The sequence below is a fragment of the Coregonus clupeaformis genome, unplaced genomic scaffold (assembly GCF_020615455.1).
Source record: "Coregonus clupeaformis isolate EN_2021a unplaced genomic scaffold, ASM2061545v1 scaf0953, whole genome shotgun sequence".
Classification (NCBI taxonomy): Eukaryota; Metazoa; Chordata; class Actinopteri; order Salmoniformes; family Salmonidae; genus Coregonus; species Coregonus clupeaformis.
This window is the reverse complement of record NW_025534407.1, coordinates 9421-27544: the sequence shown is the minus strand read 5'-3', so window position 1 is coordinate 27544 and position 18124 is coordinate 9421. Positions and strand designations below refer to the sequence as shown.

At 44.2% G+C, this 18124-nt stretch overlaps 1 protein-coding gene across 1 annotated transcript in view; it reads left to right on the top strand.

The window, feature by feature from the left end:
* The window catches only part of LOC121555452 (protein phosphatase 1 regulatory subunit 14C-like), a 36383-nt gene extending 18951 nt beyond the window's left edge, over positions 1–17432 (top strand). Inside the window, exons 2-4 of the mRNA XM_041869303.2 lie at positions 14327–14410; positions 15955–15987; positions 16773–17432. Coding sequence (XP_041725237.1) covers positions 14327–14410; positions 15955–15987; positions 16773–16847 — 192 coding nt within the window. The 3' untranslated portion in view covers positions 16848–17432. The remainder of the gene's footprint in view (positions 1–14326; positions 14411–15954; positions 15988–16772) is intronic.
* Positions 17433–18124: the final 692 nt, after the last annotated feature.

Sequence of the window (18124 nt, the reverse complement as noted above, 5' to 3'; positions counted from 1 at the left end):
GAGAGGCAAAATTCGAGATCCATGTGTCCTCCGAAACACGACCCTGCCAAGCCGCACTGCTTCTTGATACACTGCCGGCTTAACCCGGAAGCCAGCCGCACCAATGTGTCGGAGGAAACACTGTTCAACTGGTGACCAGGGTCAGCCCGCAGGCACCCGGCCCCTCCAAGGAGTCGCTAGAGCGCAATGAGCCAAGTAAATCCCCACCGGCCAAACCCTCCCCTAGGCATGAGGTTAGGGATGAGGTTAGCAGTGTGGTTAGGGATGAGGTTAGCAGTGTGGTTAGGGATGAGGTTGCAGTGTGGTTAGGGATGAGGTTAGCAGTGTGGTTAGGGATGAGGTTAGCAGTGTGGTTAGGATTGAGGTTAGCAGTGTGGTTAGGGTTCGGGATGAGGTTAGCAGTGTGGTTAGGGATGAGGTTAGCAGTGTGGTTAGGGATGAGGTTAGCAGTGTGGTTAGGGATGAGGTTAGCAGTGTGGTTAGGGTTCAGGATGAGGTTAGCAGTGTGGTTAGGGTTCAGGATGAGGTTAGCAGTGTGGTTAGGGTTCAGGATGAGGTTAGCAGTGTGGTTAGGGATGAGGTTAGCAGTGTGGTTAAGGTTAGCAGTGTGGTTAGGGATGAGGTTAGCAGTGTGGTTAGGGTTAGCAGTGTGGTTAAGGTTAGGGTTAGGGATGAGGTTAGCAGTGTGGTTAGGGATGAGGTTAGCAGTGTGGTTAGGAATGGGGTTAGCAGTGTGGTTAGGGTTAGGGATGAGGTTAGCAGTGTGGTTAGGGATGAGGTTAGCAGTGTGGTTAGGGATGAGGTTAGCAGTGTGGTTAGGGTTAGCAGTGTGGTTAAGGTTAGGGTTAGGGATGAGGTTAGCAGTGTGGTTAGGGATGAGGTTAGCAGTGTGGTTAGGAATGGGGTTAGCAGTGTGGTTAGGGTTAGCAGTGTGGTTAGGGTTAGGGATGAGGTTAGCAGTGTGGTTAGGGATGAGGTTAGCAGTGTGGTTAGGGATGAGGTTAGCAGTGTGGTTAGGGATGAGGTTAGCAGTGTGGTTAAGGTTAGGGTTAGTGATGAGGTTAGCAGTGTGGTTAGGGTTAGCAGTGTGGTTAGCAGTGGGGTTAGGGTTAGGGTTAGGGATGAGGTTAGCAGTGTGGTTAGGAATAGTGATGAGGTTAGCAGTGTGGTTAGGGATGAGGTTAGCAGTGTGGTTAAGGTTAGGGTTAGTGATGAGGTTAGCAGTGTGGTTAGGGTTAGCAGTGTGGTTAGGGTTAGCAGTGTGGTTAGCAGTGTGGTTAGGGTTAGCAGTGTGGTTAGGGTTAGCAGTGTGGTTAGGGTTAGCAGTGTGGTTAGGGTTAGCAGTGTGGTTAGGGTTAGGGTTAGCAGTGTGGTTAGCAGTATGGTTAGGGTTAAGGTTAGGGTTATGTTATGGGTCATTCTACAGATTCGGTGACATTTCAGTATTGTCAGTGTCCCAAGATGTACTAGTGTTATAACTTGTCAGAACATTTATCAAACTACACTTAAATTACAACATTTCAAAGTTTTACATGTTTTTAATATGGAGTAGAGAATATGATTTTAAACAGAGATGAATTTCAATACTTATATGTTTGCTTTTCTTAGGAGTATTAAGAATTTCGCCTGTCCCAATTGACCATCATGCAAATGGCGTGACTCATTTTGAGTACACAGTGTTAAATAATAATGCTTTTTTTTTGTTAAATTAATTGTATATGCCCCCTTATTATGCATAATCCATTTTCTCAGCATAAGACATTTTATTTTCTGAGAAATTCAGGCTTTTACCCCTGTCCTTGTATTTCTTTCAACCCCGTAACGCAACAATACCCCACTCACAATTAAATAATGGTTTGATCCTGTGGACATCATTTATGAGGAAGTGACATCATACAAGTCTTCAGAGAAGCCTGGTGTGACAAGTGGTAAGCTGCTCTCTCACTTTTTATAAATATTTCATGTTTTTTAAGCACATATGGGCTTTGTCAATCTCAGGTATTCAACTCTGTTGGGGGGGGGGAATTCATAGTTAAGATTTTACCAATAATTGTTTTTATAGCTATGAAGTATAACAATGTCTTTTTGTTGAATAAGGCCATGTGGCACACTGCTAGCTGCTAGCATCCCGAATTAGCAACAGATTAGCACAAAATCTTCAACCCTGTCACATTCAACCCCATCACATTTTTCAATGTTACGGGGTTGAATGGCTGTTACAGGGTTGAATAGCTGTTAAATCTTAGCAATATTTAATGTATATTGCTTAATACCAATCATATTTTCTTGTTGAATGTTTGTTGTTTACGGTTTTACAGTATCAACTAAAAGTACGAGGAATTTTTGAAAATAATAACTTTAAAAAAGTGACAATTAATTTGTTCTCTCTCCTATATACATTGACATATTTAGGAGTATTATCTGCAAGTTCATGTTCATTTTACTACATAGTGATTAAAAGGATACAATATTTAGTCTTGAAGAGTAAGCAGGTCATTGACTTGACCTTGACCTACAATTTCAGATTCAACAATGGAAAAAACAGCAGCAGAAAGGAAACACACATAGAGAGGAAGGTGAGGGACATCCGCGCGCCGGTGGTCAGGTAATTCTCCTGGAAATGTAAGATCTTTAAGACACGAGGTGGTGGTGGTCATGGACACACAATCAACAGAAAATAAAGTTTTGTTGCTTTAAAGCATAATTTGGTAATGCATAAAAAGACTAGAGAATGTAAATGAAGACTAGTCTAAAAAGACATACAGTATACTGCCTTGGCGGTCAAAGAAAAGCAAAGAAAAATGAGGAAGGTCAAACAGTAAAAGTCACTGTGAAGGATGAGGTAAACATGACGCAGGAACAACTAGTACAGTTGTTTCATACGCTCCTCTTCAGGTTTCGGAAACATCTTTTCAACATTAAACAGCAGTATGCTTACTGTCGCGAACTCAAGAAAAACATGTCTGCAGATGAGTGCCTTATCCATATTGATTTTTCAGAAAACTTCACCTGCAGATATGGGACAGAGATACAGTCTGTTCACTTTGGTTCATCTCATGAACAGGCCGTCCCTCCACACAGGTGTCCTCTACGTTGGACAGAATCAGCAACCAACTTGCTTCACCACCATTTCTCCATCAAGGAATAAGGCTCCTCCTGCTATCTGGGCACACCTCAGTCCTGTGCTTGATGACCTGCAACATACCCACCCCAACATATCAACAGTACACTTCTTCAGCGATGGCCCTTGTACCCAGTACAGGCAAAAAGGCAATTTCTTTCTGTTCAGCACAGAACTGGCCAAGAGGGGCTTGAGGGCAGGGTCTTGGAATTTCTTTGAAGCAGGGCATGGGAAGGGAGCACCAGATGGTGTTGGTGCAACCCTAAAAAGAACCGCAGACAGGCTGATAAGTCAAGGATGTGACATCCCAAATGCTCATACTCTGTACAGGGTCTTAGAGGAGAACAACACTGCCATCAAGCTTTACTTCATTGAAGACGAGGCCATCGAGAAAGCCGTCCAAGGTATGCCAGCCAATTTGCCAGTAGTTCCATCCACAATGCGGATCCACCAACTTGTTTGTGTGGCTGCAAGGCAAATTGCCTACCGTGATGTAAGCTGTATGTGCACAGTCCACAACAAGAAACTGGAATGCCAGTGTTTCAATACACAACATTTCACATTTACCCCTAAAGTTACATCAGTCGTGTCACAGAGGGAGGTTGATTGGGCAAATCCAGACATATGCGGGAAATGGTGCGTGGCCAAATATGATGACGATTTCTATCCCGGAATAATTCTAGCCACAGATGAATCCCATGTGCAGGTCAAATGCATGTGCTGTGCTGGACCAAATAGGTACTTCTGGCCACTTCTTGATGATATCCTGTGGTATCCATTTGAGGACATCTTGGAACACATTGATCCCCCTAAACCGGTGACTTCTAGGCACATGGAAATACAGAAGGAAGTGTGGGCTAGGCTCTCTCAGTAAAAATGGTGAACAAACTGTAGGCTTACCTATAGGTTATTAATGTTAAGATGTTTGTTTAATGTTCAAACATTCAAACAACACAGACATTCCTGCCATTACTCTGGATATTTCTATGAAATCAATGAAATGTTGTAACTGTTGTTAGTTTATTAATGTGTTTTAATCTGTCTAGATTTCATCTTGATTGTTTAAACTTTAAAAGCTATGTTGACAGTAGTTTAAAATGTAAAAAAATGGCAACATGTGACCTATATAGGTTATCAATGTTAAGATGTTTGCTCAATGTTCAAACAGACTCCTGCCATTATCAGATGGATATTTTTATGAAATCAATTAAATGTTGTTACTGTTATTAGTTCATTAATGTGTTTTACTCTGTCTAGCTTTCATCTAGATTCTTTAGATTTTAAAAGCTATGTTGACAGTAGGTTTAAAAATGTTTAAAATGTTAAAAAAATGGCAACATGTTAGTGATCTCAAAAGATAAAACATATGACACGTGATGCTTTTCACTCAACCCTGTTACATGATTTTCAACCCTGTTGCGGTGCATTCATCCCTGTTACGAGATTATTTTTTTACATTTTTGTATTAAATACACAAAATATAACATCAATAGTGTTTTTATTGTGTGTATTAAATCAGGGTAAATAAGGCTATTTCAATTTTGTCAGGAATTACGCAGCATTCTTGCACATTTCTTGCGAAAATGTGGAGTTAGATTAGAAATGTCTTCATCGTAAACTGGAAAGGATGGTGCTGGTCAGTTTTTCTTGATTTTCTCTTTAATTACAATATGCCATTATTTACAAGGGACATCTAAACTGTGATATTATGCCAGAAGCTGATCTCAAGCTTATTGGAAAAATGAATAGTTGAATAACAAAATGACTGTGACGGGGTTGAATTAAATTGGGACTTGTTTGAGAAAATAATACAGAATAATAACTTAATACTCTACATTGAGATGGGAAAATGTATTTTCTATCAAGTACACACATTACTTTGTCACATCAAATAAAAAAAAGCTTAAGATTTTAATGTTCATTGTTTCATCCTCCTCAATCACAAAAGGCACCGAATCTGTAGAATGACCCATATACAGTACTGTGAAGACTGTCCCTCTACTGTGGCTACAGTCTACTGATTACACACAGAATACCCTGTCCTTGAAGGTATGGGAAAAGCCAACGGACATTTACTCATACATAACCACTGTAGTTATAATTTGACCCTGGATGAGGTTAGCAGTGTGGTTAGGGATGGGGTTAGCAGTGTGGTTAGGGTTAGCAGTGTGGTTAGGGTTAGGGATGAGGTTAGCAGTGTGGTTAGGGATGAGGTTAGCAGTGTGGTTAGGGATGAGGTTAGCAGTGTGGTTAGGGATGAGGTTAGCAGTGTGGTTAAGGTTAGGGTTAGTGATGAGGTTAGCAGTGTGGTTAGGGTTAGCAGTGTGGTTAGGGTTAGCAGTGGGGTTAGGGTTAGCAGTGTGGTTAGCAGTGTGGTTAGGGTTAGCAGTGTGGTTAGGGTTAGCAGTGTGGTTAGGGTTAGGGATGAGGTTAGCAGTGTGGTTAGGGATGAGGTTAGCAGTGTGGTTAGGGATGAGGTTAGCAGTGTGGTTAGGGATGAGGTTAGCAGTGTGGTTAGGGATGAGGTTAGCAGTGTGGTTAAGGTTAGGGTTAGTGATGAGGTTAGCAGTGTGGTTAGGGTTAGCAGTGTGGTTAGCAGTGGGGTTAGGGTTAGGGATGAGGTTAGCAGTGTGGTTAGGAATAGTGATGAGGTTAGAAGTGTGGTTAGGGATGAGGTTAGCAGTGTGGTTAAGGTTAGGGTTAGTGATGAGGTTAGCAGTGTGGTTAGGGTTAGCAGTGTGGTTAGCAGTGTGGTTAGGGTTAGCAGTGTGGTTAGGGATGAGGATAGCAGTGTGGTTAGGGTTAGCAGTGTGGTTAGGGATGGGGTTAGCAGTGTGGTTAGGGTTAGCAGTGTGGTTAGCAGTATGGTTAGGGTTAGGGTTAGGGTTATGTTATACAGTACTGTGAAGACTGTCCCTCTACTGTGGCTACAGTCTACTGATTACACACAGAATACCCTGTCCTTGAAGGAATGGGAAAAGCCAACGGACATTTACTCATACATAACCACTGCAGTTATAATTTGACCCTGCTGGTTATCTATAAACGTTTGACCGTTTTGAAGAACGATCTGTCCTACATTTACATTACATTTTAGTCATTTAGCAGACGCTCTTATCCAGAGCGACTTACAGGAGCAATTAGGGTTAAGTGCCTTGCTCAAGGGCACATTTACGTCATTTAGCAGACGCTCTTATCCAGAGCGACTCACAAATTGGTGCATTCACCCTATAGCCAGTGGGATAACCACTTTACACTTTTTTTTTGGGGGGTAGAAGGATTACTTTATCCTATCCCAGGTATTCCTTAAAGAGGTGGGGTTTCAAATGTCTCCGGAAGGTGGTGAGTGACTCCGCTGTCCTGGCGTCGTGAGGGAGCTTGTTCCACCATTGGGGTGCCAGAGCAGCGAACAGTTTTGACTGGGCTGAGCGGGAACTATGCTTCCGCAGAGGAAGGGGAGCCAGCAGGCCAGAGGTGGATGAACGCAATGCCCTCGTTTGGGACTGATCAGAGCCCGAAGGTACAGAGGTGCCGTTCCCCTCACTGCTCCATAGGCAAGCACCATGGTCTTGTAACGGATGCGAGCTTCAACTGGAAGCCAGTGGAGTGTGCGGAGGAGGGGGGTGACGTGAGAGAACTTGGGAAGGTTGAACACCAGACGGGCTGCGGCGTTCTGGATGAGTTGTAGGGGTTTAATGGCACAGGCAGGGAGGCCAGCCAACAGCGAGTTGCAGTAATCCAGACGGGAGATGACAAGTGCCTGGATTAGGACCTGTGCCGCTTCCTGTGTAAGGCAGGGTCGTACTCTCCGAATGTTGTAGAGCATGAACCTGCAGGAGCGGGTCACCGCCTTGATGTTAGCGGAGAACGACAGGGTGTTGTCCAGGGTCACGCCAAGGCTCTTCGCACTCTGGGAGGAGGACACAACGGAGTTGTCAACCGTGATGGCGAGATCATGGAACGGGCAGTCCTTCCCCGGGAGGAAGAGCAGCTCCGTCTTGCCAGGGTTCAGCTTGAGGTGGTGATCCGTCATCCATACTGATATGTCTGCATCTCTGCGATTCGCCACCTGGTTATCAGAAGGGGGAAAGGAGAAGATTAGTTGTGTATCGTCAGCGTAGCAATGATAGGAGAGGCCATGTGAGGATATGACAGAGCCAAGTGACTTGGTGTATAGGGAGAAAAGGAGAGGGCCTAGAACTGAGCCCTGGGGGACACCAGTGGTGAGAGCACGTGGTGCGGAGACAGCTTTCGCCACGCCACTTGGTAGGAGAGACCGGTCAGGTAGGACGCAATCCAGGAGTGAGCCGCGCCGGAGATGCCCAGCTCGGAGAGGGTGGAGAGGGAGGATCTGATGGTTCACAGTATCAAAGGCAGCAGACAGGTCTAGAAGGACAAGAGCAGAGGAGAGATAGTTAGCTTTAGCAGTGCGGAGAGCCTCCGTGACACAGAGAAGAGCAGTCTCAGTTGAATGACCAGTCCTGAAACCTGACTGGTTTGGATCAAGAAGGTCATTCTGAGAGAGATAGCAAGAGAGTTGGCTAAAGACGGCACGCTCAATAGTTTTGGAAAGAAAAGAAAGAAGGGATACTGGTCTGTAGTTGTTGACATCAGTGGGATCGAGTGTTGGTTTTTTGAGAAGGGAGCAACTCTCGCTCTCTTGAAGACGGAAGGGACATGGCCAGCGGTCAAGGATGAGTTGATCAGCGAGGGTGAGGTAGGGGAGAAGGTCACCGGAGATGGTCTGGAGAAGAGAGGAGGGGATGGGGTCAAGCGGGCAGGTTGTTGGGCGGCCTGCAGTCACAAGTCGCAGGATTTTATCTGGAGAGAGAGGGGAGAAAGAAGTCAAAGCATAGGGTAGGGCATTGTGAGTAGGACCAGCAGTGTCATTAGACTTAACAAACGAGGATCGGATGTCGTCAACCTTCTTTTTCAAAGTGGTTGACGAAGTCATCCACAGAGAGAGAGGAGGGGGAGGGGGGAGGATTCAGGAGGGAGGAAAATGTGGCAAAGAGCTTCCTAGGGTTAGAGGCAGATGCTTGGAATTTAGAGTGGTAGAAAGTGGCCTTAGCAGCAGAAACAGATGAAGAAAATGTAGAGAGGAGGGAGTGAAAAGATGCTAGGTCGGCAGGGAGTTTAGTTTTCTTCCATTTCCGCTCCGCTGCCCGGAGCTCTGTTCTGTGAGCTCGCAATGAGTCATCAAGCCACGGAGCTGGAGGGGAGGACCGAGCCGGCCGGGAGGATAGGGGACACAGAGAGTCAAAGGATGCAGAAAGGGAGGAGAGGAGGGTTGAGGAGGCAGAATCAGGAGATTGGAGGGAGAAGGATTGAGCAGAGGGAAGAGATGATAGGATGGAAGAGGAGAGAGTAGTGGGAGAGAGAGAGGCGAAGGTTGCGGCGGCGCATTACCATCTGTGTAGGGGCAGAGTGAGTAGTGTTGGAGGAGAGCGAGAGAGAAAGGAAACAAAGTAGTGGTCGGAGACATGGAGGGGAGTTGCAGTGAGATTAGTAGAAGAGCAGCATCTAGTAAAGATGAGGTCAAGCGTATTGCCTGCCTTGTGAGTAGGGGGACGGTGAGAGGGGTGAGGTCAAAAGAGGAGAGGAGTGGAAAGAAGGAGGCAGAGAGAAATGAGTCAAATGTGGACATAGGGAGGTTGAAATCCCCCAAAACTGTGAGGGGTGAGCCATCCTCAGGAAAGGAACTTATCAAGGCGTCAAGCTCATTGATGAACTCTCCAAGGGAACCTGGAGGGCGATAGATGACAAGGATATTAAGCTTAAATGGGCTAGTGACTGTGACAGCAAATGGCCATGCACTCTTACAATCTCCACCCGACAGAAGAGGACTGGCCACCCCTGTGAGGCTCGTTCTTCTCTAGGTTTCTTCTAGGGCTGAGACGATACCAGTGTGGCGATACTCAGTATCGTGGCAAGGAAATAAAACACAAAAGCGGATTTCACTTCTTTGGGAAACAAAGATAGCAAACAAACATCATTATGTTGTCATCCAGAGTCACATGTATTTATTTTCCATGCTATAGCACACAATACTTTACATACAGCAGGTTTTTTAAAGGACCAAAGAGTTTGGTCTGCTTTGTGTTTTCATTTTTGCCATGGAAAAGTTTTCACGATACTGGTATCATCCCAGCCCTAGTTTCTCCCTAGGTTCCTGTCTTTCTAGGGAATTTTCCTAGTCACTGTGCTTTTGCCTTTGTATTGCTTGCTCTTTGGGGTTTTAGGCTGGGTATCTGTAAATCACTTTGTGACAACTGCTGATGTAAAGAAAAAACTGCTGATGCTTTATAAAATACATTTGATTGGGAGCAGATTTCCTGGTCTGGTCTGTGCATGTATATGATCTGTCTCTGGGATTGATTGAACAGGTCTGGCATGTTGACTTGGTTTTTATAAAATGAATGTACAGAAGTCAACTCTGGTTTCATATGACCTCAAAGGCGACCTTGAATTAAAGCAACGCTAGACAACAGCGATTTCCCTAATTAAAATGCAAATCAATTTATAACATTTTTGACATGCGTTTTTCTGGATTTTTTTGTTTTTATTCTGTCTCTCACTGTTCAAATAAACCTACCATTAAAATTATAGACTGATCATGTGTTTGTCAGAGGGCAAACGTACAAAATCAGCAGGGGATCTGAAGTATGTAGCACGTAAAAATCGTCTGTCCTCAGTTGCAACACTCACTACCGAGTTCCAAACTGCCTCTGGAAGTAATGTCAGCACAATAACTGTTTGTCGGGATCTTCATGAAATGGATTTCCATGACCGAGCAGCCACACACAAGCCTAAGATCACCATGCACAATGCCAAGCTGGAGTGGTGTAAACTCGTTCTCTGGAGTGATGAATCACGCTTCACCATCTGGCAGTCTGACGGACGAATCTGGGTTTGGCGGAGGCCAGGAGAACGCTACCTGCCCCAATGCATAGTGCCAACTGTAAAGTTTGGTGGAGGAGGAATAATGGTCTGGGGTTGTTTTCATGGTTCGGGCTCGGCCCCTTAGTTCCAGTGAAGGGAAATCTTAACGCTACAGCATACAATTACATTCTAGACAATAACATTCTAGACAATAACATTCTAGTTTGGGGAAGGCCCTTTCCTGTTTCAGCATGACAATGCCCCCCGTGCACAAAGCGAGGTCCATACAGAAATGGTTTGTCGAGATTGGTGTGGAAGAACTTGACTGGCCTCCACAGAGCCCTGACCTCAACCCCATCGAACACCTTTGGGATGAATTGGAACGCAGACTGCGAGCCAGGCCTAATCGCCCAACATCAGTGCCCGACCTCACTAATGCTCTTGTGGCTGAATGGAAGCAAGTCCCGGCAGCATTGTTCCAACGTCTAGTGGAAATGTTCCAACATCAACTCCATACAACTAGGGAAACTATGCAGTTCATTAGGGTACAGATGAAATAAGTTCTGATTTAACTTCACAGCTTGATGCTCCTTTCCAATAAACATAGAGGGTCTTATTCCGGTGACATGATGATCGAAGCTTGACTCGCTCTTATCCAAAATAACCTCATTTAGACTAGCCTACCCACACAGCCGGCTCGCACTGTATCTGCGAGACCAGAGCCAGACCACATTTTGCTATTTAACACAACAGTTTTTTTGTGACGACTATCGGTAGAGTTGAAATTGCAATGGAAACACACAACTTTAGATTTTTCTTCAGAACATGACAACTTCAGCGGTAAAAAGTACATTTTGTTTGCACCACGTCATCCTCAACCAGTCCGTTTGGTGGAAAAACAACACTTAGTGGGAAAATGCACATCTTTTCTTTTAATGCGGATTTCAGAATATTTGCAAGAAAATCTGTCGCCAATTGGATGGAAACTTGGATACTGCTAGATACTGCCTGGAATAGAGAACATACACAGATAAGAACATCTGTCAGGATTTAATCCGTGCTCGTCAACACCTCTGCTGTGTTGTGGAACTGATGATGTATCATGGTACATCACAACACACATAGCCCGGTGCCAAATATGTCTGACTCAAAACAAGGAGAAAAGCTTGTTTAGACCCCCCCCTCCTCTCCCCCCCACCCCCTCCTCTCCCCCCTCTCCCCCACCCCTCCTCTCCCCCCTCCTCTCCCCCCACCCCTCCTCTCCCCCACCCCCTCCTCTCCCCCGTCCTCTCCCCCCCACTCCTCTCCCCCCTCCCCCCCCACCCCCTCCTCTCTCCCCCCACCCCCTCCTCTCTCCCCCCTCCTCTCTCCCCCCCGTCCTCTCTCTCCCCCCGTCCTCTCTCCCCCCCCTCCTCTCTCTCCCTTTGTGACTCTCTCTTTCTCTCTCTATCTCTCCTGTCCTTTTTATCTTCCCCTCTTCCCCAGAGAGACCAGCAGAGGAAAAGAAGAGGAAGCTAAAACCCTTTATAGAGACATAACTATAGAGAGAGACGGTGTATTGTCAGGCCAGCCAGTCCACATGCAACCACTGACTCACATTTGCCTCTCAGGGAAAATCATCACAAGTGTGTCAATGTTCAAGCCCAAAGTGTGTGTGTGTGTGTGTGTGTGAATTCCTTCCTGATTTTAGTGTTGAATGGATTGTCAGTGTATCTATCAGTCTCATGACTGTTCGGGACCTTACTGTTGTTGACATGGTGTTCAGCACATAGGATGCTGCTCTTAACGGCTCAGCGAGCAGGGTAGTGTTCATTAGAGCACACTGTAGCAAAACGGATTGCAACTGAAAATTAACACCATAGTTTAAGCGATAGTTCAGTCTTGCGGTGTCAAATTAGCTGGTGCCTATTCATTTGAAATTGAGGCCTGCAGATGTGTCCTGATGCTGAGGGATCTACATGACGGATGACTATAAATGATTCATACAATCTCAGCTTTAGACTTAAGACAACTTTTGAATGGATTATAAACATGAACACCCTTATTTTATGGGTTATAAACATTAACACCATTATTTTGTGGGTTATATACATTAACACCCTTATTTTATGGGTTATAAACATTAACACCATTATTTTGTGGGTTATAAACATTAACACCATTATTTTGTGGGTTATAAACATTAACACCATTATTTTAAAGATGCACAGTCTTCTCTTTCTTTCTGTTCTTTAATCCTGTTCAGTGTGATTCATTTAGCTGTTTCTTCATTAACCAGCTCACTGTATCCCTTCACTTAGCTGTTTCTTCATTCCCCAGCTCACTGTATCCCTTCACTTAGCTGTTTCTTCATTCCACAGCTCACTGTGTCCCTTCACTTAGCTGTTTCTTCATTCCCCAGCTCACTGAATCCCTTCATCCAGCTAAGGAACACTACATCTACTGGATTTATAAAGGGAACAGATGAATATTGAGAAATTGTGTGGGAGTGGAGATTATGGGGAGAGAGAGAGAGGAGGGAGATTCTGTCCTGAACATTCTCTCCTCTCTTCAACCTTTCTCTGTCCTCCATCCTCTCTCTCTGTCTCAATGGGGAGGAGGGAGGGATCTTCTAGAGAGCTGAGCTTTGAGATTTCCTAACGCCCGCTCTTCCTCCTATTACTCATCTTCATCATCATCATCATCATCATCATCATTATCTTCATCATCATGTCCTCAGCCCCACAGACCTCATATAATCACTGCGTAAGGTTTGTTGTTTAACCCAGGACTTCACGTATCGTTTGTTTTGTTGTTTTGGTTCGTGTTGTGTACTGCAATAAAAGAATGTACGCATATCACGCTGCGCCTTGGTCCGCTTCATCAGTCAGCGATCGTGACAATATAGAACCCTTTTGTAGGGTTCCTTGATCAGAACTCTAGGGGTTCTTCACTGAACCAAATATAGAACCCCTAGAGTTCCTCTTCACTGAACCAAATATAGAACCCCTAGAGTTCCTCTTCACTGAACCAAATATAGAACCCCTAGAGTTCCTCTTCACTGAACCAAATATAGAACCCCTAGAGTTCCTCTTCACTGAACCAAATATAGAACCCCTAGAGTTCCTCTTCACGACCAGACCCTAGAGTTCCTCTTCACTGAACCAATATCGGTTCCTCTTCACTGAACCAAAATTGGTTCCATTTATTAATTATGGCTACTACTAATAGAATATAATAAACAATGAAATAAGCTAATTGACAAAACAATACCAGCATAGTTTAGAGATTTTATAGTCATTATATGCGAACATGGTTTGGAAATATGCACTGGTGGCCAGGGAGGCATCTCTTTTTGAATGATGACCCACATCAATCTTGGTACCAACTCTGGCTGACTTTATGGAACAGAACAGTGTGGGTTGTTGCCTAGGAACAGTGTGGGTTGTTGCCTAGGAACAGTGTGGGTCGTTGCCTAGGAACAGTGTGGGTCGTTGCCTAGGAACAGTGTGGGTCGTTGCCTAGGAACAGTGTGGGTCGTTGCCTAGGAACAGTGTGGGTCGTTGCCTAGGTTCCTGAGAAGAAAGAAAGGGGCAAAACAAAACAAGTGAATCTGCCAAGATGAAGACAAGATGAAGACAATGCTGTGCAGACATATAATTCTGCTGCTGCGCAATTAGTTGACCCAACTTTACAACGTAGCGATTGGTGCTTTGGAAACATGCTGAAGTACGGACTGACTGATGATGGTAACATGTCCACAACTTCATCAGAAAGCTGTCAAACTATCCTAAATAAGTGACAATTTACATGCTGTTTATCAGTGCAGTACCAAACATCCTTAGCTAGCTAGCTAACATTACATCCATGTGTTTATCAGTGAAGCTAGCTAGCGGCAGGTTGGCTACAACAAGCACAAACTGTCAGAAACCGTCTCGGTAGCTCATCTGCGTGCACGTCCTTACCATGGTTTTGACCTGACAACAGTTTGCCGTCGTAACCGACTTCAGTGGGCAAATCCTCACCTTTGATGGCCACTGGCATGCTGGAGAAGTGTGGTCTTCATGGATGAATCCCGGTTTCAACTGTACCGGGCAGATGGCATGGTGTGGGGGCGAGCGGTTTTCTGATGTCAAAGTTTTTAACAGAGTGCCCCGTGGTGGCGGTGGGGTTATGGTATGGGCAGGCATAAGCTACGGACAACGAACACAATTGCATTTTATCGATGACAATTTGAATGCACAGAGATACCGTGATGAGATCCTGAGGCCCATTGTCGTGCTTGATTTCCATATGTAATAATTTCTGGTGTGTGTATCTCTGACTGTGTGTGTGATCTTGCAGGAAGAGGAGATGCCGGAGGTAGAGATTGATATTGATGACCTGCTGGAAGTCAACAGTGAAGATGAGAGAGCTGTCAAATTACAGGTACACCATTTTATTTTTTTGTGTGGGTAATATTGCATAATGATTGTAGCTTCCATCAATGTAATTGTCTGCTTCATTTCCAATCCCCCGTATATATATTTTTTGGTAAAAATAGTCTGTACCAGTCAAAGGTTTGGAGACACTTACTCATTACAGGGTTTTTCTTTATTTTTAGTATTTTCTACATTGTAGAATAATAGTGAAGACATAAAAACTATGAACTAACACACATGGAATCATGTAGAAATCAAATAATTAATAAGAATATTAATTATTCTTAAGAGTAATGTATATGCAAGTTATGTGATGGTCCGACTACATTCTGTCCCCTACCAACACTTTCTAAAAACGTTTGGTACCAGAGAGAATGACATAAGAAAGAAGTCAAGACGCCTAGCTTGATTGAGCCTCCGCCATGTATATCTCACTAGGTCAGGATATTTCAGCCTCCATATATCCACTAGTTCTAATGTATCCATGACATTCATGATTTCCTTAAGAGGGTGATAGTGTGTAGTGTGATTTCCTTTACGGTCCATTGAGCTATTTTTATTAAACAGTATTATAATTCCCACCATAATAATAGTCTTGAATTGCTTGTAGGGTTGATAATTTATTATATATATTGTCAAAGAAGCGTGGATCATCATTATTTGGTCCGTAAAGCTTAATGAGCCATATCTGTTTATGGTCCAATAACATAATTAAAATAATCCATCTACCTTGAGGATCTGTTTGGACAATTTGCACATTCGGATCGAAATTACTGTTAATTAATATCATCACCCCTTTTTTTATTTCTTTGCCCATGGGAGAAGTATATGTCGCCCCCCCAGTCCTTTTGTTGAATGACTTTCCTGTAAACAATAGATATTATATTCCTTCTCTCTTAGTAGGTAAATACTGATCGTCTTTTCTTATGATCTGCTAAACCATTACAATTTAAAATACTTAATAACACTTCACAAGACCTTCATAATACTTCATAAGATCTTAATAACACTTAATAAAACATTATAATAATTTATAGTAACTTCATAGAACTGTGTGTTACACTGTGTTTAGGTGTGTGATAACTCTTCATTTCGATTTGATGTGTGGTTTAATAATGTGAAACACCGTCCTGTTCTCTCGTTGAAGTAGATGTTGAGCAGATCTCTCCTTCTGTAGGACTTGTTCAATCAACATACAGCCTGGATAGAATCAATTGATGAAGTTTTAAATCACCTGGTGCCTAGCAGTTGACGTACATTAATATCTGGTCTCTCTCTATTTAGTTCAATAAACTTTATTGATATGGAATGGTAAATCACTTACATTGTAAACAATCTACAACTCCCTCCCTCTCTCTCCCTCTCTCTCCCTCTCCCTCCCTCTCCCTCCCTCTATCTCTCTCCCTCCCTCTCTCCCTCTACCTCCCTTTCTCCCTCTACCTCTCTCCCCCCCTCTGCCCCCTCTCTCTCTCTCTCCCTCTCCCTCTCCCTCCCTCTCTCTTTGTCTCCCTCTCTCTTTCTTCCTCTTTCTCTCACTCTGTCTCTCTCTAGGAATCCTTAATAGACTGCTATAAACCCACGGAGGTGAGTAGTGACATAGTGTGTGTGTGTGTGTGTGTGTGTGTGTGTGTGTGTGTGTGTGTGTGTGTGATGGCGCTGACGTTATCCACGTATTCCTGTGGAAAACTCCCGATGGCGCATGAATGCTGAATGGCACCAAAAAAATAGAATTTGATCATAATAAGAACAACTTTTGGCACCGCTAATACCAGACACTGGGGGCCTGATGGCTAATGGCGGGGGTGGATGTAGGGCTCAGGCAACCAGACACAGCCTCTCTCTCTGCTGACCTGAATACACACATATGCTGAATGGGTAACACACACACTGAACCCACCCTCTCTAACCATACATAACATCAAAAAGCTCACGCTGTGTGAGAAAATCTCTCAGTTGACTTGGTGTGTGTGTGTGTGTGTGTTTAGGTGTTGAGTGTTTGGGTGTGACTGGGTTAAGCTGTTTTGTGATAAAAGAGAACACACACATAAATCCCACCTCTGCACAAGGCATTCTGACTGTACACTCTAAAGGAACACCATCTGTGCTTCTGTCTCTCTGCGTCTCTCTGTGTCTCTCTGTGTCTCTCTCTCTCTGTCTCTCTCTGTCTGTCTCTCTCTGTGTCTCTCTGTGTCTCTGTCTCTCTGTCTCTCTCTCTCTCTCTCTCTCTCTCTGTCTCTGTCTCTCTTTGTCTCTCTCTCTCTGTGTCTCTGTCGCTCTGTCTCTTTGTCTCTGTCTCTGTCACTCTCTGTCCCTCTTTGTCTCTCTCTGTCTCTCCCTCTCTCTCTCTCTCTCTCTCTCTCTCTCTGCAGGTCTTTGTCAGGGAGTTGTTAAGGAGGATAAGAGGAATGATGAAACTCAGTGCTCCCACCAAGAAGGGCCTATAATGGTCGTCTGCCCACCTCAACCACAACTCTACTGTGGATCGGCCATAACCCAACTGCAATTCAACCATAACAACTGCAGCTGGACGGCAAATGTACAAGTATAGACAAGTCAAAGTCAAACTGGACTCTACTGCAACGCAACCGCTCATGTCAACATGGATTAGCTACCCAGTAGCTTAGTGACCATTAGCCCTGAGTCACTTTACAACATTACTTTATGGATTACTTAACATACAATAACTTAACATGCTAATCAGAAGCAATAGCTCTACACAATACTACAGCATTGCTTAAAATTACACAGCTCACCACTGCACAGCTGAGATACATCACCACTGTCCAGCTGAGATACATCACCACTGTCCAGCTGAGATACATCACCACTGTCTAGCTGAGATACATCACCACTGTCCAGCTGAGATACATCACCACTGTCCAGCTGAGATACATCACCACTGTCCAGCTGAGATACATCACCACTGTCCAGCTAGTATAACAGTCTTTGGCTAAAATACTGCTAGCGGTACCGATATGTGGTACCGTAATGCGCGCATGACAAACTGAGCATAAATTTTCATGAATGAATGTTCGTTGGTACATCTGTTTATATGAGTGTCTGCTCTACGTTTGAGGAGTTGAAACATTGTCACGGTCGTTGATGAACCAAGGCGCAGCGTGAAATGCATACATGTTTATTAAACTGAATAAACATACAAAAACAACAAAAGGCGACGTGACGTGACGTCGGAAGGCTATACACTAACAAGCCAAAACTCACCGAACACAAACAAGATCCCACAACCCAGGCAGGAAAACTGGCTGCCTACGTATGATCCCCAATCAGAGACAACGAGCGACAGCTGCCTCTGATTGGGAACCACACCCGGCCGAACATAGAAATACAAACATAGAATGTCCCCATAGAAAACACACACACGATATTCACACCCTGACCAAACTATAATCTATAGGTATATATAATCTATAGGTCAGGGCGTGACAAACATATACAGGGTATGGTTTGAAAGGTTAACTTCTCCTCTATTACAGTAAAATAATGTCTCTGTGTTTCGGTGTCCATATGACCAATTTCTGTTGGACCAAACCTCAAATGCAAATAGTGAGTTGAAACCGTTTGTCGGAGAGGCAGAAGTTATCTCTCAACTTTGTTGCTGTGAGTGGCAGGGGGAGGGGCTTGGGAGAAAGAGGCGTAGCGAGAGGTTTCACACTCGACAAAAATCTGTCCCAAAATAAGCCCAATTCATTTCTATGCGCTT